The following is a 20,618-nucleotide window of genomic DNA, read 5'->3' on the forward strand; positions in this document are numbered from 1 at the left end:
ATTGTATTCTTTTTTAAAAACATGCTAGAAATACATTTGCAGCTCTATTTTATCACCAAAGCCGCGGATGAACACACCCCCACTTCACGAGTCGCTTATTTACGTCATCATTATGCGCCTCTTGTTTATGAACAAGCTTGCGGTATTCAAGTTGCTAGCCTCAGAAACGCTACGAAGGGAAATAACTATATTGTTTTACGTCAAGTTGAGTAAATAAACAATTACTAATGAAATACATAATGTCGTTGGACCTCGATAAAACGAAAAATTGAGGAAATTGGAAACTCGAAAAAAAATTGAATCAAACAAATGAATAAACCCAATATATGCTTTTCTTAACAAATGTCCTCTCAACAGACCTCAAATTTATAATTTGAGGCCAATGGACTACACGGCTTTGTTACTTTTAGTTTTTAACTTGTTTGAAAGACATTAAGCAAAAGGCAGACTTTAGTAAATGAAGAAACATGGACAATGATGATGACTTGGAAACACTTGGCGAACAGTTATACACTCGGATTTTTCACGAACACAACGAGGACGCTGGGAAACTTACAGGTGAGATTGACCGTGTCATCTATGTTTCCTTCAGAAATAGTCATGCATATATTTTTTGCTCCAGGTATGCTGCTAGAGCTTCCTGCACCTGTCCTGAGAAGGATGCTGCAGGATGAGGTTATGCTTGCAACAGCCGTGGAAAAAGCAGTTAAAGCCCTGCATGTGGATATGCATCAGGAGACCAGGTAATTAATAATAACCATACGTTTTATATCAATATTTTCACATTTTTAAGATCAACATTTTTCTTTTCTGACTATTGCAGCAAAACAAGGACGGAAGAAGACAACGACTCCATGTCTTCGGACTCTTTAGGCGAGCAGCTTTTTGACCTGGTGGACATTTACAACACCGGATACTCGCAGAAAATCACAGGTTAGTCATCTGTATGTCAACAATATAGATATAAATCCACATTTTTGTCTGACTTTGGTGTTTAATTCCGCAAGGCATGTTACTGGAACAGGACAAGGAGGCCGTGTTAAAGCTTCTCTCAGATCCCAAACAGCTGGAAGAGCAGCTGAATGCAGCGCTCAAGACCTTACAACAGTATGTCACTCATGTTTTTTTAGAAAGGCTTTTTAGGAAAATATTATTGGCCAATTATAATAACAATTGAGTAGCGTATTAGAACTTTAATTTCTATATTGACTTTATGGAGCTTCCACTGTACTCACTTGACGGGTGTGTACGCAGGCAGCGTTTCGAGGAGACAGACATAAGCGACGCATCGGACCCCGAGGACACCGAGGGGTTGGGAGAGAAGCTCTTCTTGCAGGTGGAGAAACTGGACAAGCTTCATGCGCATGAAATCACCGGTAAGCCAACATTTCTCAAAGTAGCAAAAAAATCTACTGATGTGACATTTTAACCTTGGACTTTTTTTTGTTTTTAAATCACAAATTTGGACAGGGGTGTGTAGACTTTTGATGCTCTTTCACCCTGATTATAATGGTGAAATTAGATTTTTTTGTTGGCGGGAGAACAAATTAGGAAATTTTATTGATGTATTCCTAATGACTGTTTGTGTGTGCAGGCATGTTACTGGAAATGGACGCTGATGTTCTCCGTCAGCTGCTTCGAGAGCGCACCATGCTTGAGGCTGCCGTTCATAAAGCACAAGCAGCCCTCAGCACATGATATCGTTGAAGATTTGGCGAGTAAAAGTTGAGGTGGGTGTGCTTATATTGAGTTTAATGTGGGCTGACCTTTGGTTGCGAAATTGCTGTAAAATTATCCTTAGGGTATTTTAACCATCAGCTAAAAGACATTGAGTGATACCTTATAATGAAGGCTCCATGCAAATGAAACATTTCAAAGTGCTCAAGCGCAAAAAATACCTTTATTAAGTATTTGCCTTTGATTCTTGTATTTTACACGATCCATGTGCTGAAACAAAAGGGGACCTTTTCAAATCAAGTCTACAAAACAAAAATGGAATTACATATGAGGGGGGCTAGCGGGCCGGGGCTGATAAGTAATTCCATTCAAAATCATGTTAGTAAATTACAGTGTGTGTACTCACAAGTACAACTTGTGTCACAATGTGGATTTGTCGTTACAAACATGAATTGGTGACAATTGCTCCAAATGCTTCTCATCAAAAGTAAATCACACAAATTTATTCTCCACACATTCACACACATACTTTTATGCCTAAAGCTCATAAATACAATCGATCTCATATACAAACATTTGGATCATTTTTTTTTTTCTCTATTCTCTGCACCGGGTGGTTCATGATTCTTGCTGGTCACTCATGACAAGATATTTGCACTTTAAGTCATTTGATTGACAGGAGGGCTTTAAAATAAATATGTGGAAACATGCAGCATCCTCACATCCAGTCTAGTTCTTTTTTTTTTTTTTTTTTTTTGACGGGGGGGCACACAACACAGCAGATGATGCACTAGAAGACAAGTGGTTCTAATGTTTCTTCAACATCATAACAAAACCACAATATGAAATTAACAAGACAAAAAAAAAAAGCCACACGTTTAAGACACGAGAGGGAGAAGATACAAACACTGCATGTGCTAACAGTAAAGCCGAGAGTTTTTATTTGTACACTAAATGATGCCTGTGTAATAGTTCTGCTTTAAAAAAAAAGAAAAAACACCAGGTCGTGTTTCAAAAATAGACTTTGAGGAATTAAAGAGTGGTTGGGTCGTCCGTTCGGCGCTTTTGGGCTTCCGGGTTGCACTCGTCTGTTTCCGACATGGTGGCTCATCCTGATGTCTGTGGAAAGCACATGCATACAAACGATTTCTTTAAAACTGCAGTGGAAAAAGACGTTTAATTCATCCTTACCTGTGCTAGGTTATAAAAAGCCGCCGCCCCCAACTGGCGTATTTCTCCGTCCTGGATGACTCTGTAATGACAAACGAGAGTTACGTTGCGGCCTTAGTTAAACATCTTTGCGACCTTTACCAAAAAAAAAAAAATCAGTGGGAATGTCAAATTAGAAATACACAAGCTGAGCAAATGTTCACAGTTTTTAATGCACGGAGGAGGTCAAGTTTCACTTTGTTTAGTATCCATGCAAACTAGGTGGAGGGTTAATGGAGCTGCATGCAGGCATCACAACATATTGATGACGTCTCCAGCGTGCTTCACCCTCACCAATTGTTACTAAATATACTTTAAGTCTGACAAACTGGTCTTCACAGCTTCCCAGAATTCTTCTCTCATTTTTCAGATCTGACCATGAAAAATAGTTCCCAGGCATACTTAAATCACCAAACACTCTTTTCCACATAAAAGGCCCAAATGAAAAATTTGAAAAGATTCTTATCTTCAATTACCACATTTAATTTAAGACTCCAACTCCTGTTCAACTGTCCCCCATTCTAAGTATTTTTTTTAAAAAAAAGCCTAAAATTATGAAAGGTGTTACTTGTCCTCCAATTTCTGTATTTCTTGACCAATTTGAACCATTCTAACTTTGATTAAAAATAAAAAAAAATCCATATCAACGTTCCATAACTACCCAGGATTCTTCCAACTCTCATGTAACCTAATAATCTGAATAAATCTAAAATTAAAGTGATTAAATCAAAAGTCTGCATGACCGACTTTCTCTCCCAAGAAGATGATAATTGCTGGAGACCACACTGCAGGCAGGTAAGCAGGCACATATTCCACATTAGACATTTGCTCGAACAAGTTATGCGGAACAAGCAAGGGCGGGCGAGTGGGCGACGGCGGGTCGGTGGGGCAGTTGGGAACCTCGTAAAAAAAAGAATGAACAAGATACCTGATTTAAATGCTGACTCACTTCGCGTGATAAAGAACTCATTGAGCTAGAACGTGACAGCTGAGGACAGCGGACAAACAAGAAAACAAAGCACATAGCCTTATTAATCATCTCCCATGCATCGGCGCTAATGGGTGCTGGCAAGAACTGTGGAAATGATTGGCAAAAATAAGACATGAAGAGAATTTGGATTAAAGACACGCCGAGCGAGATTATGAGGAAAGACTTTAAATGGACATGCTATTATTACGTTGTCATATGCTCGCAGTCACACACACACACACTTGTTAGCTGAGCAGCATCGCGGCTAGCTGGAGACAGACGAGCAATTCATCTCACCTCTCCAGATTGTGACCCGTCGAGGGCAGGAGGACCTTGCGGGGCGGGCGGTAACAGCGTCGGATTGAACATCTGAAAGTTTTTATTTTTTTATTTAAGGCTCCTTTGACTTTATTTTTCAAAAACATTGAAAGCACCTACCTGTGGAACAGAGCTGTTTGGTGACATCTGCTGCTGATTTCCTCCTTCGCTGCCTTCTAGAGGTTGTTGATCTTTGGGAGCTACAGCAGAACAGATGTCATAATAGCAATGTTTGTAACGTAACGAGGTTTTTGTGTCACACACCTGAACTAGGCACAAATAGGTTGGTGGGTATGGCCATTGGCGCGAGAGGTGCAAAGAGTTCCATGGGAGGGGCAGGAGCCATCCCGGCTGGTTTGGCGCCTCCACCGGGGTTCAGCACGTCCACATATCTGTTCTTTAAGCCTGAGGAAGTACAAAAGTCGATTAGTTGACGGTCATCGTTCCCACTCTGACTTGTTTGTCTTACCAGCTCTTCTTGAGAACATGTTGACAGGAGGACCGCTGCCCGGGGGGGCGGTGGGCCCTGGAGGAACAGGCGCGGAAGGCATCATGGGGAACCCAGAGGGAGGCGGTGCAATTGGTTTACTCTTTAAAAAAAAAAAAAAAAAGGCAACATTTAAATATTTATGCCACACATCGCAATAGATTATGATTAAAGACAGACCTCTTCCTCAGGCTCGTTCAAGTCCACCCATTTCTGCTTATTTTCGTCCCACACGATCTGAGAAAATAATGGCTGTCAAGGCCGGTCGCAAGCTTGAAAGTTTGAGTTTTGCGGCTTACAGATTTGTTTTTGTCGTCCGGTAAGTGAGCCTCATTCTTGCCCTTCCTGTAAAGCCACGTCGTCAGCCAGCCCACACCACCGCCACTCTAGGTGTCAATCACACAAGACCTCTTGTGAGTCTTCAGCGACAATAAATTAAGTAAAAAAAAGTACTGAAACATGGAGTGATTTGCAATTTGGATATTTTGTGTGTGAATACATGTCCTGTAGAGGTAAATCTTTTTCAACCTTTTTAGGAGAGTCCTTCTTGGCTTTCTTGGTCTCCTCTTTGCGGGGCTGCTCCGGAATAGAAGGAGGCGGCGGAGAAGACTGCTTGACAGCCGAATTGCTCCTGTCTCGCCCGCCGGAGTGAGTTGACGACTCCGAGGTGGTGCGAGAGCGCCGTCCCGAGGCCTGAAAAAAAATAAAGGTAAAAGTGATGAATCAATTCTTCATTCATCAATTATTTTGACATTATTATTGCTATTAATGAAATTATTATACATGAATAACTCACCCGGTGCACTGAAGACTGTGACGTGGTTCTCGATCTCCTACCGGGAGCCTGTGCAAAAAGTTGAGGCGTTAGTACAGTGCTGCAAGTCGAGTGTTTCAAAACACAAAACAGTTCCTGACCAGCTGTGCCATGTGATCATAGAAGTCCATCTGTGGCGTAACGGAGCTTCTGTGCGGGGATACCGGTTGGTTGAACGGCATCTCCTGTGGTGTGCCCATGTGCCCTGGTGAAGGCGGCATGTGCCCTGGCGAAGGCGGCATGTGCCCTGGCGAAGGCGGCATCTGAGGTGGAAGGTGGCCCCCGTGCACCGGCGAATGGGGACCTTGTCCCGGGTACATTTCCGACTGCACGGGTGGAGGCTGGTAGTGGGGAGGAGCGTAGGCGGGATCGTGCGGAGGGTAGCCCGACATTGGAATGTGTCCGGGTGGCCCACTGGGTGGTACTGGGTAGAACTGCGGCATATGTGGTTGAGCCGGGGCTGTTCCATCTTGGAGGATGGAAGTGGGAGCTAACGGAAAGGTGAGATTGTTGTAATTCAGGACGGAGTTACCAACAAGCTGGCACACAAACCTGGAGGCATGAGGTGGATTCCCTGCGGCGAAGCGCCGGGCAGCAAGGAGCTCATCAACGGGTTGTCAGGAGCAGGGCCGTCCAACTCCGTGGACATGTTGTAAGGTTCAGCTGGACCGGTCTGATCCAATTCTGAGGTGGGGCTGCTGCTGCTGGTGAATTGCGCGGGGCTAGATCTGTCAGCATTGTAGGTAATTGCCCCCGTCTAAAGAACATAAGTGGCATTAGTTGTTTGTTCCAAGCTTCTTGCAAAGCCTAAAAATTGTCTTCCTACTTTGATCTGGCCATCCAGCTGTCTGAGCTGGATCATCCAATCAGGCTCGTTGTACAACTCCTGCTCGGGCCTTTCTTTCAGTTGGGGGTCAAAAAATCGCAGCTTTTCGGACATCTGTCAAATTACACCCATCAGTACTGCCGTCTAGTCTAGCAGTAGTAAATTGACTAAATTGAGAGAGATGAGGGATGAGCTCACCTGAATGACTTGGCTAACAAATACAGGGGAATAGTAAGATGGCTGCAGGAGGACAGTCCGAGAGATGACTTCACAGTAGTGGAACGCCTGCGCGCTCAAGCCCGCTTCGGCCAAGCGGCATGCATAGATCAACTTGAAGACCTAGCGAGACACATTCAAAGTCTTCACACCACATAGCGGCGGTTTGTTAACATTCTGAAAATCCTTTGAAGGCAATACCTGGAAATTGGGTAGGGAACAAGGCTGCGAGCCCAAAGACTGAGCATACTCGTAGGCTTCCGTCCTCTGTATTGCTTCGTTGGTCGCAAAATGGTAGAAAGGTAAACTGAAGTGGATATGAAAAAATTCAGTTCAAATGTTATTTGTCCACGGAGCAATTGAAAGACGAGATTCCACCTGTGATTGGAGCCAATCAGAACCATCTTGGTGCTCTTCTTGGTATAAACACCCAGATCGACTTGAGCCATTAAGTAGCAGAAATGTGCCGCGTCAATCAGCCCCTTTGAAGCTAGCAAACACATGGACATCTATTTTATCGCCGTGCTCATGTTTACATGTTTCCGTCCTAGTTCTAGCCTACCGAGAGTGTCTCCCATGGTGGTGATTGTGCGAGAGTCCAGGTCCAAAGTGTGCGTGAGGTTAGACAATATCATGGCCAGGTGAGGGCGCCAGTCACCCCACTTTTCCTCTCCGCAGCACTACGTCAGCACAGGAAAAAATGTAAACGCTGTATATTACAATTGGACATCCTTTTAATTTATTCTACGTCCAGTTTAAATACTTACGGTAGCTGAAGCGGGCATCCTACCCGACATAAGTTGGTACACCGTCTGGAGAGGGTCATTGATAGGCAAGCTGTTGGCAAACCTGTCAAGTGGATGAGCAATAAAATGAGGATGAGCTTTAAAATATATTTTTGGTCATCTCCCAAAAATTAGTTGATAGTCACCTTGTCATGACACGTGCATGTGTCCTGTTATCCATCTTACTGGCCAGTAGGAGAGCGTGTCCCCACAGACCAGCTTTCATGGCTGCTTCAAGCGCATCCTTGAAGAAAAAGAAGCCCGATTCCAAATTGGCACAAAACAAACAATGTCAAGGTGTGAGTTCTTACCTTCTTGCGACCGAAGAGAAGAAGCTCCCTGAAGCGTTCCGTTTCTTTCCCGACGTTTTCCGGGACAGTCATGAAGGTGTCGGACAGGAGGGAGAGCGGTCCGGCTCCTGGCTCCTCCTCCGCTCTGGCCAGCGGCTCGTTGTTGAAATCGATCAGGTTTGCTTCGTTTGGACTCTTGCCCGGAAGCCACACAGAACGATGCTCCTTCAGCAATAAGTCGGCGATGTCGGTGCCTACCACAGTCTTGAGAAAAAATATTTGTTTTAATTTTTAACTCCAGTAAACGGCAAATGTTGACTGTGCAACGAACGCTACGACAATCTTACCCCGTTCTGTCTACACAGCAGCACAATGAAGTCCCAAAGGAGGTGGGCGGAGTCTCGGTCTAAGAGATTGTTGTCATGGGAACATGCCAGCGCCTTGTTCTGCGAGAACGTTATCACATCCACCTTGTGGGTTTCTTCCCTGAAGAGGATGAGGTCAAACGTGAGGAGAAGCGGACCAAAAAAAAAAAAGACCAAAAGACTTACTTCACAAGTGGTCCAGGGAAACCTCGTAGTTCTTCCTGATCCGATGTGTTCTGCAACATTGTCTGAAAAGCCCAAATCAACCAAATGTCAATGACGTACTCAATCAAAACAACACAACGTTAATTGAAAAAGTACCTCTAAGTTGTGAATATCAACCAGAGCAGGTTGCCCAGCTGAGGGAAGATTGGGCAGAACTTGGACGAGATGACCACCGGGCCCAAAGCGGGCACAACGGTGGGGCATGGTGAACTTCTCCGGGGTGGCTGGACGAGGGGGCGCTACAGGAAAAATCTTGTGAGCACGTAGTTGCTATCATTAACCAAAAAAGCAAACTTACGCTGTTCGGGGGCGATCCAGGTGCTGTCTGCCGTGTACTCAGAGGGGTAGAGGTACTGGTCGTAGTTCTGGGTAGCGTCAGTCTGGTTTGGGTACTGTCCATAAGAGTAGTCCACAGCTAGCGTGGACGATGTGGCATCATAAGCGGCCGACACCAAGTCTGGCTGACTCCTGTACGCTTGGCTCTAAAAAAAATTAGGGGGAGGACACGCAATACTTTTTTTCATTCTCCTGCAAATTGACAAAAGTGGAATTCACAATTGTCATAACGGAATATTTTTCAGACGTACCTGTTGGGACCTGGAGCTGAAGCTGCTGCGTCTGCTGTGAGAGCTATGCACGCTGTGAGCAGACTGCTCGCTGTGAACGCTGCGTCGGTCAAAGTCGTCGTTGTACGCTTCGCCGCCGCGTCGCCGGTAGTCGTCGTCGAAGCTGCTGTCGTAACCGGGGTAGTAGCGCCACTGGTCATCGGAGCCTTCTTTCCTATGAGAGGTGCAGGTAGGTGTTTTTTTTTTTTATTCTTCTATCAATAAAATCACAGCAAAGTTTCTGCAGGTTTCACTCAATATTACCTTGGCGGATACATTTGTTGGTTGTAGTAGTTTTCTCTGCTTCTGTACGCATCATCATAAGTGGACCAATAGGCTTGATCATAGTATCCTCTGTATCGGGGGTCATACTGTCCATAGTTGTATCCTACAGGGAACAAAATAATTTTCTTACATAGATACTTTTGTCAATCAAATTCAGACAAAAGTCTCATACCTGCATAATCATACTGCTTGCCGTAATAATATTCATCATAGACACTTCGGTTGGCTCGGTGGTAGTCCTCGGTATAGCCTTGCCTGAGGGAGAAAGACGCCAAATATATTTAAGACAATATTCCGCACGAATGAAAAGACCACACGGGAGCGTTGCACTGACCTGGATGAAGGCCGGTCGGAATATTGACTGGTCCTGGAGCTGGGTCGCTCCGGCTGAGGCTCTCGGTACTGATAGTGTGGGTCGCGGTAAGCTGGGTTGGCGCCGTCGTACCTGCCGTACCAAGGATCTCCTCTGCTTCTATATGCTCCCTCCTGAGAAGGAAAACAGCTTTTAGCTTTTTTAAATTGCAGATGACTCAAAAGCGAGTAATAGATTATTCTTAGCCATACCGGATAATACTGCTGAGCTCTAGGATCCCCAGCTGGGTATGGACCAGGAGGATACGGAGCTCGGCCGTCTGGGTATTCTCCATAGTTTCCATAATAACCTCCATACATCTGCCCCGGGCCGGGAGGAGGAGGTCCGTAGCCCTGCTGGCTGCCGGCGGAAGAGGGCGGTCGCGGTGGCTCTGCAGGAGCTTGCTGGGAAGGAGGCGCCTGAGGAACGCTTGCAGGAACAGGAGCTGGATACTGGCCAGGGGAAGGCTGTACCCCCTTTGAGGGTAAAGCGACATCACCTTGCACCTGTGCTGCGGCGTTTGCCTCAGGGATCCTTGCAGGTTCTGGCTGCTGAGTGTTTGCGCCTGTTACGGAGGAAGTAGGCGTGGCCATTGTGTTTGGCGAGGGGGCCACCGTGGCCGAAGGGGCGGATGGTAACGGAGCTGATGGGGCCGATGGTGATGACGCTGGCAGAAGCGGTGGAGCAGATGATAAAGAAGGTACCGTGACCTGTGGTGGAGCTGAAGGGGCTGAAGTCGGAACAGGAGCGCTCCTGTCCCCTCTTAGCCCTTGCTGTGCATCTTTGGTGACCTGCATGTAAAATCCATTACTAGACTGCGACGACTCGTGCAAAGCAGAAGGATGGCCGGATGCTTGATTTTGGCTCTGTGATTGGTGCATAGAAAAATCAAGGAGTTCATAATTTGAGGGCTGATTGTGATTGGTGACAGAAGGAGCGGCGAGAGAAGTCAGAGGATTAACCGGGAGAGCAAAGTTAGGGTCTCCGCTCATCGATTGGCCACGAGAAAAAGAGGGGTGGACTGCATGGGTCTGTGCCGAAGCCACTCCAGAATTTGCTGCTTCGGAACTTTCTCGAGTCAGATTGAGCGGGACTGGGTTTGAGGTAAGAGCAGGTGGGCTAAGTGGATTCTGATTGGGGGAAAGAACGGGTGCACGGGATGTCCCGGCGCTAACTGTTGCTTGAGGAGCAAAGGTACTGGGGGGAATCACGCAGTTGGACACAGGTGGGGCGATCAGAACAGGCTGCTGGAGCGATTCAGAGACGAGAAGAGACGCGTAGCCCAGGTGGCCCTGCGAGTCCGCGGTGTCTAACTCACTCACCTTCGGTGGGTTCTCTAGGTTCTCTGAAATGTGTTGTGGGATTCTCTGAGGAGGATGAAGGTCCAGCGGACCATCCTCTGGAGGCTGTATGACATCTGCACTCGGCTCTCTTAACGGGGCCAGAACAGTCGGGGCAGCGGGCGCCAATAAAATGCTAGCGGCTAAACTGGAAGGATCACCCTGGGCCCATAAAGTGGTGGCAGGGCTCTCACAGGGCCGATTGGCGCCAAAGGCACGTGATGACGGTCGGGAGTGAGATTGAACCACGGGGTTCGGCAGGTGAGGCACACCAACAGGCAGAGGGTGACCTGGCCCGTAAATATTTTCCATATTATCTGGCGGTTGCTCCAGATTGCCCGACGTGGGATCCGTGCCACCTTCCGCTACCATTTTAGCTCTGTCGACCTCGGCGGGGCGCACCTCGACCCCGTGAGAGCGGACGGGCTCAAACGAGCTGTTAGCACTGGCCTGGAAGATACCCGTAGGTTTCGGGGGGCTCGGCGTAGCGGGCCACGTTTGCTCCGAGGTGCTCGGCTGTGCGGCCACGTCTCCAGGTGGATAAGAGTCGATCTGTTCAAAGTAGCCACCGGCGGCAGCGGCGGGAGGCAAGTTAGCATCCTCGGTGAGGCGCGGACTTTCCTGCTGAATGAAGGTGCCGACGACGCCGTGGTGTCGACGGCCGGCGCTCCCGCTGCCGTGACTCATGCTACTGTAGTTTGACGATGCGCTCGCAGATCTCATTGGTCTGGGAATAGAATCCGGAGTCTCCAGGTTGGGGCCGGTTTCATAGGTGTCCACTCCAGAAGGACTGCCGTGAATTTCACTGGGCAACACTTCCTGGTTGGGGACGCACTCCAAGTTCTCAACATGGTCATACTGGGTTTCAGGTGGGTTTGAACTCCTTCCTTGTAATGTGGCGATTCCGTCGTTCATGTATGGTATGTGTGAATGGTCCTGAAAACGAGCTCCTTGGTTGTCAAAAGGAACATTGATGGGAGCACTGTGGCCCGGAGGGGCACCTTGTGGATGACTCAGAGGCTGCGAGGATTCAGGAATCCCGTTCAGGACCTTTTTCCGCTCTCCTGCTAAGGTTTCCTCATTTTCTACATCATTGTTGAAGAACATGGAGAGTGTTCCAGTATCTTGAGTGTACGGAACCGTCGCAGAGGCTGAGTCATGCTGGGGACCCGCGTTAGGTGCATGAGATCCAGAATCAGGCTGAGGATGAGGGTGTGTTGGGCCGGTCCCCATTTGGTGGTAGGCTGGGTCCTGTGGCGCTTGACTCAACCACACGTCTTGCGGGGCAGAGGTCTGCATGAAGTAGCTCTGGTGCTGGAAATGAGCGTTATGCTGCTGGGTCGGATTTGGTCCAGCCCAATGTGAGCTGGAGGAATTTCCGGGGTTCTGCTGCGGGTGGGGCGGCGGCATCTGGGGATGCCCAAATTGTGTCGGAGGCGTGGGGGCGTTGGAGGGGTACATCTGGGCCTGCGGCTGTGTATTGAAAGGCTGTTGTGGAGGGTCACTGGTAGGCTGAAAATAGTTCTGAACGGATGGAGGGCGACTTCCGTGATCGGAGGCCCTTTGAGAGGAGGCGGCAGTGGGAGGCACTGGCTGGAAAGGGACAGGCTGAGGAGAAGACTGTGCGTGGAATTCCTGATTAAATGTCTGATTTGGTACCGGGGCTGACGGCACACATGGCGGTTCTGCGGCCAACGGCTGCTCTCTCGAGTTCAAGTAATCTTGTTCGGAATGCAATGGCGCGTATCCCGTGCGGACATCGGCTGAACTGTGAGGGCTGAACATGGGCACCGCTGGAAGAGAGGACGGCAGGGGGCCAGCTGGAGCGGCTGGGACACCCTCCATTGTCTGTGGTTGCGGGGCCAAACTTGGGCCTGCTAGGGTGTAGGTGGAATCAGGTGGGGCTTGTGTTAGCAGAGAGTTGCTATGGGGTACCGGGGCACCCATCGGAGGTGGGGCTCGGACAAAAGCAAACGGGTCTGTCATGGGTTGAGTAGAGGGCGGCATTGAAGCATTTGCTGCCCCTGCTGGATGCTTGAGAGGCCTGGTCCTGCGGAACATATTCGGCCCGGAAGGAGGAGGCGGCCCGCTGGCTCCCGGAGGTCCAGTCCGAGGGGGGGGCTGCATGGCAGCAAGAAGCGTGATGATCAAGTTGATCAAGAAGATCTCACAGAAGAAGTTGAAATCAGTCGGAGCTGGATGGAGAAAGAACAGATGGTTAATAAAAGGCAAGTGGACATTTACCACACCTATGTTTGTGAAGTAGGCAGTCTGCGATGTCGTTAAACCAAACTGTCCGACGTGGCACCAGTACACCATCGTAGACTGGTCATCAGCCAATCATACGTCACTTAAAGACAAATACCTAATTGCCTTATGGACAACGTATTGTCTTCAAGGAACCCAACATGGCCTTCCTGAGTGAAATTTCTCCTCATGCATCCATGAGTGTTCAATGATACCCTTCCACATTCCAAGAAAACATTGACTGGCGACCAGTCCAGGGTGCTCTTCCCTCACCACAGGTCTGCTTCACTTCAACAATTGAGCATTAGTGTAACTGTTAGTGTGAATCTATATGTGCCCTGGGGACCAGTCCAGGGTGGAGCTAGCTTCTTGCTGCAAGTCAGCTGGGGCATGCATAAGCAATCGAACGACCCGAATGAAGAAAATGCATGAAATGGGGTTCAGTAAGTGACTAATTTGAGTGGATCACATTGTTTTCCTTAAAAATGCAAAATGAATAAATAAATAAATGCATAGTTAACCTCCCGAGAAATACAATATTGACACATTACGATCCGCCACTTGTTGAAAATGCAACCAGTGAAATATTCCTCCATGCATACATTATTAATCAACAAAACATCAGTTTCTCGAAAGGTCTACTTCTTGTTTTTGATCGCCAGCGAACGTGGTTGCTCCACAGCTTAAACCCCCTCAACACGTCCTTAACACCCTAACTAGCAAAACACGGCGCTCCAAAGTCGCCGAAAGATGCCCGAATTCTGACCTCGCGAACGATCCGTATCGAAATTTACGTCATTGCAAACTCCCAACCGACGAGGGCACTCCGGTGATCTGTCACGGATCGCTTGTCACCGGGCGATTGCACTCTTAAACCAAGGTCCACTACCCCCAGTGTGCTAACGTTAGCTTGTTAGCATCGCCGCTAGCTCGCCTATGCTAACCAAAGGGAGGAGGGGGCACTTAAGCTTTCCGCGTAAAATCGAAGGATGCAACTCAGAAATGATCGGCGGTGTTGTTATTTATACGTGTATGGGTACGATCGCCGGACGGTATAAAAAGGGAAAAGGTAAAGGCTTACAAATGCGCAGGACAGCGAGTTTGACACACCGCCACCATCTTCAATGGCCACATCCTACTAGGCTACGTGTACAAGCGGCGTCACCGGCCAAACAACATCTACTTCCTCACGGTGAGCCGAGGGCAACTTATTCTTTTAAAGGGGACATAACTGTGTTATTAATGAGATGAACTAGTCTACTTCAGTGCTTCTTTAAGTATCGTCTGAAACGGTTTGAAAGTTTCATTCTTAACATTAGTGTATTTGGTAAGCCACTGTAACAAGCACAGTTTGTACATAAATTTAATTTGTGACTGTAGTTGTAATGTGAGTATTTAACCACTAGAGGGCGATGATAGCCTTTACAATTTTAAGGGGCATTTTAATGGAAACTCCATCAAGCACAAAACGATTAAACACCCTTTCCATTACTAATGCATCGTCTAATGTTCCAATCTACCACTTATATTTCATCATTAATCTGCCTCTTTTTTATTTTTTCCATCAGGATTAATTTTTGTTTCAAATGTCATTCAATCTGAGAATGTTTAGACTAAATAAATGTCCAAAAAAATCACCAATGTGAACTTAAGGTATCTATCTACTAAGTGCCAAACAAGATTTTTTTTTGAAATCCCAATAGTCTCCTAAATGCTTTTATTTGGCATTCTTCAAGGAGGCCTCCCAGCTATCAGTTAGATCTCTCCTGCCATGTTATAATGATACAGAGTCGCTGAACAATGCCAGCGGAGTGAGTTCTCAGCTTCGGCAGGTGTATGATGGCCGAGATAGAGCCAGTCACTTATGTTCAAGGGGGGGCGATAAGACTTTACTGTAGTTACCGGATGCACACTTAAAGCTATCAGGGTTCGTCCTATCAGTGCATCACAAAGGACAGCAGTCCACTATGGATGCCTAAACATAGTTACGGTACACCCGGGGTGAAATTTCAGAACCTTTAAAGTTGAACTTAACTCATTCATTGTCAGTGATTTTTAAAGCAGAGATCACCTTACTGTTATTTTTGACTGATCTTTCAAAACGTATTGTGTTCTTTCACTAACAAGAGTTTTAATTTTATAGTGAGAAATGATTCTTGATTGCACCATTTTTTTTTCCCTTTCAAGTTAAAGCTATTCTGGAGGCAACATTTCGGCTCATCCTTATTTTGTGGACCCTTGGAGGTCCGGGTTCCCCAGTTTGAGAAACCCTGAGGAGTACTAACACTGAAATTAAACAACAGATTGACCGGAACCAAATGAAATTACTCAAACGGCTCCATATCATATTCAAACCCTAATTAGGACGAGATGAAATTATAACCTCTTGAAATGAGCGGTAATCTTGTTTCAGCATCGATTAAAGAATGAATTATTGGACAAGGCAACGGTGGCAGAATGTCATGTTTCTCCAAGCAGAAGATTGTTTTACAAGCTGCAGTGTTAGGAGAAGGACCCAATGAGGGGTCGGGAGGTTTGGTGGTGGGAGTGCAGACGTCACATCTGTTCCTGCCACTCCCCAGGGTCCTGGGAGCATGGGAACGGCGAACAGAAACATTGCTAGCAGCGGCCTTCCCAAAGTGTAATTCATTTATCAATCGAGGTAAATGGAGCTAAAGGTTAGTCTCGTGCGTCGCATCTTGGCAGGGAACGATGGTTTCGTTGGAGGAGTTTCGTCGCAGCAGTATTTATTTTACCGGAGATAGTGCTGGGAAAATGGATGTGGAATGTAAACAAAAGTATTATTGAGTTGCGTAAATGTGCGCTATAAAGGTATTTGTCATTTTAGGATCGTAAACATGATTGGGAAAAATGGGAAAAGAAAGCTTGGTGGTTTGGAAAAGTTTTACCCAAAAAAAAAAGTTTTGGAAATAGCAAAACACAATAAGAAATCTACTTTTTTTTCAGTTTTCAGCCAGCATAAAAAAAAAAAAAAGATAATCTTTCAGAAACATCCGAGGAGCTGTTTTTGTTTCTTTTTTTAACTTTGACAACGTGGATTTTCGACCACACATAAAATTTTCCTGTTAAGCATCATGTCAGAAATCAAGTTAACCATTAGGATTAGCATCTAATTCAAGTTCTCAAAAAATATCACGATCAAGTTATAAAACATAAATGTCCCAGTGCTTATAACAATCCACCCAGTCACAGTTATGGAAAGGTAAGCCATCTTGAGCAGATGATTTATTTTGGACTCCTGTATGACAGAGTTGTCAGTAAAACAGGCAACACGGTGAATGCCTGGCCGAGAGCCTAAAATCCTTCTAACGACAGACATGACATCCGCTGCTGTTCGTTGACTCAAATGCGTGCGTGAACGTGGGAGTTCCTTGTCGACAGCTCGGGCACGTCTCAAAAGTCAGGCTACTGCTGAGCGACATCAATTAAGGTTGTTTTGGAAATCTTTTTGGCAGTATAAATACTTCAGTACAATACTTAATGACTTCTTTTTAAGTAGTCTATAAATCTACTTAACAAATGTATCTGGTCCCGGATGATTTTATTTTGTGCAACTATTAAAAAAAAAAAAAAAATCTGTATTCTTTCCCCAGTCGTCATTTACATGAGTACTTTTCCCACCGCTGCCCATCAAAGTGATACCCGATCAGGTTTTCTGAGCAAGGATCCTCAGGGGTATGCCTCGGGGGTTGCGTGAAGCGTTTGCCTCGCGTGCTGTCGACCCGCCGCGCCAGAATGAGGCACATGGTGCCAACAGCTGCCTCGGTGAAACGCTAACCCCTCTAAATGCTCTGCCCGCTAAACAGAACTGGGCTCCGACGCATGCCGGCGTTGGAGACGGGGTTAGGATGGGGTTAGGAGTGCGACCGGGGCGTCCCAGCTGACGCCGTGGAGAAAGGAGCCTTGACCCCTGCGGGATGGTTTATTAAAGTGCGGCGGTCGCCATGCTGGGGGGCCGACGGCGAGGGAAACCCAAAACCCTCTTTGGCAAACAGCATCGTGCACGCCACAAGTCACAGTCTGTATGTTTACATTTGGAAAACATCGGATTACCGTGCTATATTTATAAAATGGATGGAACGGATTAATGGCATTTCAATGCGTTTAAATGGGGGGAATTGATTTGACATGCGAATTAAGTTGCAATGCATGGTCATAAAAGTCAAGATTCGTTACTCATTTGTTCGTGTCTTTTCCTAAGCCTCAATTTGTGACTATTTTGGTGCCACTGTCAGCCAGCGTGTGAATGGCGGTAATCTAGTCTCAACCTGCCTCGACAGTCCAGTGAGAGTTGGGAGGGCGCTTGAGTGAGAAGCAAGGTCAGGGTGACAGTTGTCGGCCCATTTGGACGGAAAGTGATACGGCGGACAGCTGAGGGTTCATTCGGAACATCTTAACATTCACTTTACTCGCCCATTGGTTGTAATGAACGTGGAACTGGAGGGTGAGTGGAAATCTCAGCGTCTGTGCCAGTTTAAGCCCCGCCCCTACAGACCACCAATCCTGTCTCATATGCACGCTGATTTACACTTGTCGTGTAGAGAGGCCGCAAAAGAGATTCCTGAAGTTGTTGCAGCCACCCAAACCTTCTCTAATCATAGTCGCCATTCCAACCTACTCGTGCACACTCACAACCAAAGCCCCCCTTGGTGGGCATCACCTTCCTTCAGGCCTCATATCAGGTGGTCCCTAAAATAAACAACAGCAAATATGATATGAGCTGGCCGGGTGGTAATGGTAATGGATCTTTGTGATTGTCTGAGATTTTCCATTCAATTTAATATTCATTCCATTAATTCATTCTCAGTTGCTTTGCCAGGAGCTTGAACACATACTGCCCCTTTAATATTTTTTTTTATCAGTTTAAATGTGTTTAAATTATTTAAGGCTTAAAATATGTAAAAAAATATATATATAATATACTGCATCTTTTTAAAGTGTGTTTTAATTATTTTAAATGAGTTTAAAATATTTAAGCCTTCCAATATGTAAAAAAAAAAACATTATAATATACTGCACCTGTAAAAAAAATCTGTTTTAATCAGTTTAAATCAGTTTCAAATATTTAAGGCTTCAAATATGTAAAAAAACAAAAAAATAATTTTATCTAAGGGTATAAGACCGGTTGGTTCCTTCTAATGGCTCAATAGTGAGGAGATACTCAGGGGGACTCTCGCATATTTAACTTGTGTTTCTCCAGTTGTCCTTTCTGTGCCACTTGTCACAGGCTTGTGAATTAGAGCCCATTTCCTGCACTTTCTCACTCAGGACTTTAAAAAGTGTGTGTGTGCATGTGTGTGTGCGGGGACACCACGGAGCCACGGCTTCCTGTTCTTCATTGTCTGCCAGCTCTCATTTATGAACACATACACTGCAGCCATTTTGTTGCTTGCAAGTTTTTGCAGGCCAGAGGTCTTAGAGCATGGAAGTCGTGATTAAATAATTGACGTTTTGGCTATAGTTCCCCTTTGCTGAGAAACTATTACCATTTTCATAATTATCAATATATTTTTTTAATCTTAATTTGATCTCAGCCTACATGTGTTGACTTGATTTTATTGCTGTTTTTTTTTTTTTTTTTTTTTTTCACTGCATGCTTCAGGCAGACTTCTTCACAGCAGTGTCCGGGCATGTTTTACAATTAAAAATAAAAGTGTTTAAAATGCAAACATGCAATAGACAATGGAGCAAAGTGATAATTGGGACACCTGAGGACCTCTGTTCTCTGTTTCGGAGGCGTCTATATGCTCCTGAGACAAAACAAACAGAGGCCTGATGGGGAGGGGGGGACTGGGCGAGGTGTCAACATTGGTCTTGATAAAAGCCAAGAGCGCTTTTCCCACTCACTTATCTAGCAACAGGCTGTTTTCATACAAACATTGGCGGATTCCGGCCGAGCGCATCCGTAAACGCCAAGCCAAGTGTGAGAAACTTTTCAAGTCTTGTCTTGAATTTCAAAGTGTGATGCTTTGATGGTGGGCATTGTTAGAAAAGATGATATTATTTGCACGCTGCATAACAATAGTAAAAGTCCGCACAGTGTTCCGTTATCAGTTTGCTATTTTCAGATGTTGTTGTAAGCGCTTGTGAATGTCAGACATTGAGGTCAAATGAGATCACTGGCTAGTCATACTTTCTCCCGTGAACTTTAAACTCAGGTTTGTAATACGACGATGATGATGATGATGATGATGAACGTCTAAGTTTGTTTGGGCCACAACACACGAGCTGCTCTGTTCGTGACATTACTCGAAACATGCCCGTACACATTTGATATTCCCACCTCCCTCCACGCTTTCTATTATTGCAACACATTTTTTGGCGAGTCCTTCTAATCTTTCCCGCCGTTCCCACGTCTCGTCAGGCCTCACCCCAAATTGGCGCCGCTCCATTTGGCCGTTATGCCGTCAAAGAGCAAAACATGAGTAGAGGTGTTGTAATGGATCATAATCTTCGCCCCCCGAGGCTATGAAACTGTGCAGCAGTTAAATTCAATAAATTAAGGGAAAACCGTGGGAGGATTTTCCTCTTCAACTTGTCACAACACAATATAAATCGATTTCATATAACTCATTAATATTTATTCATTATTTATTACAAATTCCTGGGATTTGAACACATCTGTATGGGCTGTTTTTTGAAATTTCGGAATAGTTTCCGATTCTCGAGTGAGACAGTGAAGCGTGCCCCCCCAGCCCCCCACCCCGAGCAGCTGCGAAGGAAGGGGAGGGGGGGCAAAGTGGGAGGACCTGAGCGCACCGACTCGCCTCAACACCTCATTAAGAACTCTGGCAGCACAAAGTTAACATCAACGACCTGACGTTCTCTGCGAGGATTTACTGGAGAAAAAGAAAGGAAAAGTTTTTGGCGTGCATGGTATTTTTTGCAATATTTTTTTTACCCCTCACACCTGGACTACCCCCGCCATTGTGGATCTATGCTTAACCCTACGCGGGACTCAAGCACAGTTTGTGAAGTAGAAGAGGAGGAATGTATCGTTTCTTTGCGAGACTAACATTTCTCCTTTCGGCCGTTATTTTCGTCTCACAAGGTAAAAACTGTTGTTTGTCGCAAGTGAGTCTCTGTGTGCATTTTATGACCGGCCATTTTGCAATTATCTGCAGACGCTAATTCATTTGAGTTAAACGCATATTTTAAATTTCCTTATGTCCCCTGAACAAACTAATATTTTATGTTTTTAAAAATGAAAAGAACATTGTAGATGTGTAACTACGTGGAAAAAAAAAAGTCTTTCCCAATGTGTTGAATTGAGCCGGTTTTGAATAACACGCAGGATAATGGAAGTTGCGTGTGTGTTAGGGCCTGGGGGACGCTCAAGGGGACTTTGGGGGGGGGGGGGCACCTTTTGTCTGCATGTGTGGGAGAGTGTGTGTTGGGGTGGGGGAGTGCGGGTGTGGAGGAGGTAAACAATGCACGAGGAGAATGTTTTATGGCTCGTGCTGGACTGATTTCTTTTGTTCCCTGTTTGAGTCCAGCAGCTGCCGCGCGCTTTTCCCCCCCCCTCCCCAAAGTGTGCTCACCCCACCAAGGAAAGCCACGCACCATCAGGATGCACACTCCTCATC

General features: G+C 46.0%; 4 protein-coding genes across 6 annotated transcripts in view; 2 read left to right on the plus strand and 2 right to left on the minus strand.

Annotated features, from left to right (window-relative positions):
- Nucleotides 1–75: 75 nt before the first annotated feature.
- On the plus strand, nt 76–5,388 carry LOC125979585 (uncharacterized). 2 transcript variants are annotated; one of them, XM_049737959.2, is made up of 7 exons: nt 76–558; nt 623–743; nt 824–933; nt 1,008–1,107; nt 1,255–1,376; nt 1,595–1,730; nt 5,198–5,388. In XM_049737959.2, the coding sequence occupies exons 1-6, from the start codon at nt 468–470 to the stop codon at nt 1,696–1,698; spliced, it is 648 nt and encodes a 215-aa protein (XP_049593916.1). In that variant the 5' UTR covers nt 76–467; the 3' UTR covers nt 1,699–1,730; nt 5,198–5,388. The 2 variants fall into 2 exon arrangements, with proteins under 2 accessions (XP_049593916.1, XP_049593915.1); XM_049737958.2 differs by lacking the exon at nt 5,198–5,388 and having other exon boundaries at nt 79–558; nt 1,595–3,418.
- On the minus strand, nt 3,853–8,746 carry sec16a (SEC16 homolog A, endoplasmic reticulum export factor). The gene is made up of 24 exons (XM_068652837.1): nt 8,738–8,746; nt 8,481–8,664; nt 8,279–8,406; nt 8,144–8,205; nt 7,940–8,078; nt 7,614–7,856; nt 7,449–7,546; nt 7,285–7,366; nt 7,080–7,197; nt 6,896–7,007; nt 6,719–6,824; nt 6,500–6,640; nt 6,302–6,415; nt 6,028–6,232; nt 5,577–5,965; nt 5,458–5,505; nt 5,190–5,354; nt 4,961–5,047; nt 4,838–4,898; nt 4,644–4,700; nt 4,439–4,579; nt 4,295–4,374; nt 4,154–4,188; nt 3,853–3,874 (listed from the first exon to the last, which is right to left on the minus strand). The coding sequence occupies exons 1-24, from the start codon at nt 8,744–8,746 to the stop codon at nt 3,853–3,855; spliced, it is 2,826 nt and encodes a 941-aa protein (XP_068508938.1).
- notch1a (notch receptor 1a) overlaps nt 8,725–20,618 on the plus strand; it is a 29,732-nt gene continuing 17,838 nt past the window's right edge. The window contains exon 1 of one of the 2 annotated variants that reach the window (XM_049737875.2): nt 8,725–8,977. In XM_049737875.2, coding sequence (XP_049593832.1) covers nt 8,815–8,977 — 163 coding nt within the window. In that variant the 5' untranslated portion in view covers nt 8,725–8,814. Of the gene's footprint in view, nt 8,978–19,779; nt 20,084–20,618 lie in introns of those variants that run through there. The other variant, XM_049737876.2, reaches the window with a different exon arrangement.
- Nucleotides 9,216–14,214, minus strand: LOC137840875 (protein transport protein Sec16A-like). Its single transcript, XM_068652828.1, has 4 exons — nt 14,093–14,214; nt 9,637–12,959; nt 9,407–9,558; nt 9,216–9,327 (listed from the first exon to the last, which is right to left on the minus strand). Exons 2-4 carry the CDS (start codon nt 12,889–12,891, stop codon nt 9,216–9,218), a joined length of 3,519 nt encoding a protein of 1,172 aa, XP_068508929.1. The 5' UTR covers nt 12,892–12,959; nt 14,093–14,214.

The sequence above is a fragment of the Syngnathus scovelli genome, chromosome 13 (genome assembly GCF_024217435.2).
Source record: "Syngnathus scovelli strain Florida chromosome 13, RoL_Ssco_1.2, whole genome shotgun sequence".
Classification (NCBI taxonomy): domain Eukaryota; kingdom Metazoa; phylum Chordata; class Actinopteri; order Syngnathiformes; family Syngnathidae; genus Syngnathus; species Syngnathus scovelli.